General features: G+C 55.2%; 1 protein-coding gene across 1 annotated transcript in view; it reads left to right on the top strand.

Moving 5' to 3' along the window:
* Window positions 1-3,328: 3,328 nt before the first annotated feature.
* The window catches only part of PTGIS (prostaglandin I2 synthase), a 44,284-nt gene continuing 42,706 nt past the window's right edge, over window positions 3,329-4,906 (top strand). Inside the window, exon 1 of the mRNA XM_019640981.1 lies at window positions 3,329-3,504. Coding sequence (XP_019496526.1) covers window positions 3,431-3,504 — 74 coding nt within the window. The 5' untranslated portion in view covers window positions 3,329-3,430. The remainder of the gene's footprint in view (window positions 3,505-4,906) is intronic.

Genomic DNA, 4,906 nt, shown 5'->3' with positions numbered 1-4,906 from the left:
GGCACAGCTGGACACAAGAGGGAATTTCCTGAGAGTCCACCTGACGTGTGGGTTTCAGGTGTAGGTGCCAGGGTTGGAAGCCTGCTGGGTGACTCCCTGCCATCGCCACCACCAGCAACGTGCCTATTACCCAGATAAGGTGAAACGACTTGTGTAGGGTCATGTGGCAAAGGAGCGGCGATGTTGGGATTTGAATTTAGCTTTCAAGTCCTGGTATATTCCAGCCCTTTCGCCATGGGCTGGAGGGGTCACGCTTGGGGTAGTTTTCCCTCATCTTCGTTCTTGAGGCCGTCCCAGCCCTGCCCTCAGCAGGGCCCTGTCAGTCCTCATGGGTCAGGGGAGTTTAGAGTCCCTGCTACTTTCCAGAGCCTGCCTGTTCCTGCAAGAGGCTGTAGCCAGAGAGCTGGATGCCCTGCTAGACTGATAAATGTAGAAAGCATGAGCTGTTAGAAAAAAGAAAAAAAGCAAAAACAATAAAAGGAAGGGACATTTTGAGCGCTGACCGTGGGCCAGTACCGTGTGAGGTACTTTGGATGCGTTATTATCTCATGTAGTCCTCACCACAGCCATAACTGGAAGGTCATCTTAGGAACGTTTTTGCCTGCATGTAAGAGAAAAATCTGACTCATGGTGTATTTACTTGATTATATCATTAAACAAGAAGGCTAGAGGTAGGTGGTTCCAGAGAGTTATTCTGCAGCTCTAGTTTGGGCCTGTGCATTTTTCCTTGCCTTCCTTCATAACATGACCCACACGTCCTCAACACAGCAGCACCCAAAGAAGAGGCAGATACAGAGGGGAAAATCTCCCAGAAGGCCCTCCTGTAGCCACCCCTGGACCAATCCTTCACAAAGAAGAATTTTCCTGGCTGGCTCAAACCAATGGTGGTTCATTTCCTGGGGAGAGGGTGGGGCCACCCTCCTAAGCTCCTGCACAAAATTGAGTTCTGCTAGCAAGGGAGAAGCCAGGGGCTCCACAACATTCTTCTCCTGTTGGGATTTGGGCAGCTGGTCTCCTTCTCTGGGGTGCAGTGGGAGGGGGGATTTTGCCCCTGGGTTGAGGGGGAAAGAGGGACATGTTGTTTGGGACCCTGGTCTGCACACAAGCCAGGGATGTGGAAGAAGAGCTCACATTTATTGAGCACCTACTGTGTGCCAGGGACCGCACTAGGTGATTTCGTCCTCTCATCATATAATTCAGTCCTCACAAAAGCCATGCCAGGAAGGAACTGTTCTTCCCATTTTTCAGATGAGACAACTGAGACCAAGCCCTGATTGCACATAAGGTGAGAGGCTGAACTGGAATAAGCACTGACGCAGGTTAACGTCCACTAATTCTCACTGTGTCAGGTATTCTGATAGGTGTGCCACCTGGATTAGGTCATTACTTCTCCCTCCAACCCACTCCACCCATGAGGCACTGCGGCTCAGGGAGGTGGAGCAGACTGTCCAGGGTCACACAGCTTATTATTGGCCGAGCTGGGCTGTGAACCCCACTGCCAGAAGGCTGCTCCATGGCCCCCCCACCCAAATTTGGAGAAAAGCCTCCAAGGCCTGTTCTGTGGCCTTTTTGGGATTGTTGGCTTCACCAGCGGACAAGCTAGATAAATAAACAAGAGGCTCAGGAAACTCCTTTTCCCTTTTGGTGTTCTGAATCCGCTGAGGCCACATGAGAGTCATCCAGCTGCCTTGACAGCGGACATTAAACAGGCAAATAAATGAATCTTTAATATGATAGCAGGAAATGTTAAGTACTGTCAAGAAAAAAAAGAAAAAAAGAAAAGAAAACAGGTTAAGGCAATAGAGAGGGATGCTGTGACTGCTTTTGACCAGGTGGTCAGGTAGGGCTTCTCTGAGGAGGTGACAGTTGAGTGGAGACAGAGGGGCGAGGGATGTGATGGAAAGAGCCAGCTATGTAAGTCTCAGAGAGAAGAGCATGCCAGGCAGCGAGAATAGCAAGTGCAAAGGCCCTGAGGTGGGAGTGAGTTTGGCACCCTTGGGGAAGGACGAGAGACGAGTGTGGCTGGAGCAGAGTGGGGGGACGCGGGGGCAGGGAGGTAAAGGTGGGAAGGGGCAGATCACACTGGTCCTTGTAGGACCTTGTAGCGTCTGTGCTCTGGGTGAGGCGCAGCCATGGAGGATTCTGAGTGGGATTCAGTTATAGGACCTGGCTTAGGTTCTAGAAGCGTCCTTCTGACTACCTTGGGGAGAACGGACTGTGGAGGGAGAGGGTGGAAGGCAGACCAGGGAGGAGTAACAGCTCCTCAGAGGGCTGTTGGGAAGATGAAATGAAACTGTGTAAACTCACCCAGCAGTGAGCAGTAAGCACAGGTTTAGCATCAGACCCTCTGGGACCCAGCTCCACACTCCACCCACCATCTCACAAAACTTGCCTTTGCCAAGCAGCCAGTAGTTTGCAACCCCCTGTGACTGACATGCTCTTCTCAACTCCTCACACACACCCCTGAGGTAAGAACAATTCTGACCTGTCTGGCCCCAGATAAGTAACTGGCCTCAGAGAGGGTAAGTTCCTTGTGCAAGGTTCCCCAGGGCGTAAATGGAGGCTGAGGGATCTAGGGAGTGGTGAGCATGGGGCAAACCTGGGGTGAGGACCAGGCCTTCCAGCTGGGAGCCCACGTTCTCACCCGCACCCAGGGGTAGTCTCCTGAAGAACCACCAGCATTTGGAGGCCGGCACCCTAACCATCCATTAAACTTGACAATGGTCACCATATCCTGAGCGCCTGCTACGTTCCAGATACAGGTCTGGGTGCTTTACAGTCACTGGTCTGCCCCTTACAACAGTTGAGGATGTGGGGACTCCGAGTCCAGTCCCGAGTAGCTCTTGTAACCCCCTCCCTATAGTAATTGCAGGTAATATCCGGGGGTATAATCTGGGGTGGGAGGATGGGATGAGGAGGGGCTAGGTGGTGGAGACGGTTTAGGTGGAATGTGATGGAAAGTTACACCCCCCCCGCACCCCCCCCAGCCTGCTCTTACCATGTTCCCTCTCCCACCACTGTCACCCTCCCTTCCCCATCCATCACCCCTCCGTTTCCCCCAGTGTCCTCCCTCCTCTTCCCGCCTCCCCCTTCCCCCCATAATTGCTGCCTCCTTGCACACACCCTTCCTTTCCCTCCAACCCGTGTCTTCCCTCCATCCCACATTTTGCATCCCCTCCCCACTTTCCTGGCCCAGGGGGTGGGAGCCTGTCTCGGCCAGAGCTGAGGAAAGGGGGTCTCCAAGAGCGCCTCCAGCAACCCCTTAGGACCTCGGAGGGAGCGGCGGCCCCGCCCCCGCCTCTAAACGGGCCGGGCTGGCGGGAGGCAAGGCGCCGGGGCGGAGAGAGGCACCTGGGTGGGCCCCGCCGCCCCCAAGCCCGCCCGTCGTCTCCCGCGCTCGGCAGCCGCAGGCTCGGTCGCCGGCCTGGCCATGTCCTGGGCCGTGCTCCTCGGCCTTCTGGCCGCGCTGCTGCTGCTGCTGCTGCTGACCCGCCGGCGCACACGGTGAGTGCCCCCAGCCAGCCCCTCCAGGTCCCCCAGCCCCGCCGGGCCGCGCGGCCCCCGGCCGGACAAAGGGGGAGTCTCTGCTCCCGGGCTGCAGCTGGGGGTCGCGGAGCCAGCGGCAGGCCCGGGCTGGAGTCTCCCGCCCCAGTCCCCTGGGCGGGAGGGGCGCCTTCCCACTGTCCCGCTCATCCCCTGGGAGAGCCCCTCAAAGGTGGCAGTCCCGGCGCCCCGCACAAGAAGCTCCCGCGCTGAGCCCTCATCTCACTCCGGGAAGGGCCAGGTCGAGCCGTTTCTGCAAAGAAGGTGCAAAGAGGGGAAGGAGCAGAGCGGGAAGGTGCGGGTCCCCCGGCTGGGTCCCAGGGAGCTGACACCCACCGCAGCTGTTCTCTTGTCGGGTGGCGAGAAGCCTGGGCCTGGCCGAGAGAGCGACGGCTGGGACCTGCGGAGGGGTTCCAGGTGAGGACGGAGGGTCTGTGCGTGCGTGGACGGGCTCGGCACGATTCCCACTGGAGGAAGCCCGCTCCCACTCTTCAGCGGCTACTTGGATCCAGCACCTGCTAGGTGTCAAAGTCCTGCTCTGCTCTGCGCAGGCCTGTGGGCTGGACTTGCTCCTCACCCCCATTACACAGATGGAAGAGTTGAGGCTGGGGCAGGCAAAGGCCCTAAGGGATGCCCTCTTATCAACCCTGGAAACACCTTCCACAGGGTCCCCCGACCTGGATGATGGGGCAGAGCAGTCTCTGTATTTCCTTCTACCAAGGGAGAAACTGAGGCCCAGAAAGGGATCTTCCCCCCCAAAACCCCCACTCCCCAGGTCCCACAGCCTGGGCGAGTAGAACCAGGGTGAAACGTCTCAGCTTCCTAGTCCCAAAGTTTCTCCTGCTCCACTGAGAAGCTGCAATGTAGGAGAAAAAGTAAAATTCATACACCTCAAATCAGGGAAGATGGCAGTAGGTCTTTTTCTTTCTAGAAAACATTTAAAAAATTAATTTGAGTTGCACAAGGAATCGCTGACTACATTTGACTTAAATATTTATCTCATTGTAGATCAGCCCTTCTAACCACCCTTCTTCTGACCGTTCTGTACCTCTCCTGTTGATCCGTTTGGGAGCAACCTTCGAGATTTTTTTTAAAGTATACTTTTCATTTTAGACTAGTGTTATATTTATAGAAAAGTTGCAGAGGCAGTACAAAGAGTTCCCTCACCCACTTTCCGCTCTTGTGAACACTACATTATCAAGGTTCATTTGTCAAAACTGAAGAGCAACCCTGGTCTGTTACGACTAAGCAAGCTCCAGACTTTATTTGAATTTCATCAGTTTTTCCATTAGTGTCCTCTTTCTGTTCCAGGATCCAGTCCAGGGTACCACACTGCCATTACGTGTCACATCTCCTTTGTCTC

Source organism: Hipposideros armiger, unplaced genomic scaffold, assembly GCF_001890085.2.
Source record: "Hipposideros armiger isolate ML-2016 unplaced genomic scaffold, ASM189008v1 scaffold_54, whole genome shotgun sequence".
NCBI lineage: Eukaryota > Metazoa > Chordata > Mammalia > Chiroptera > Hipposideridae > Hipposideros > Hipposideros armiger.
The sequence above is the reverse complement of the archived record's forward strand: the minus strand, read 5'-3'. Positions and strand labels throughout refer to the sequence as shown.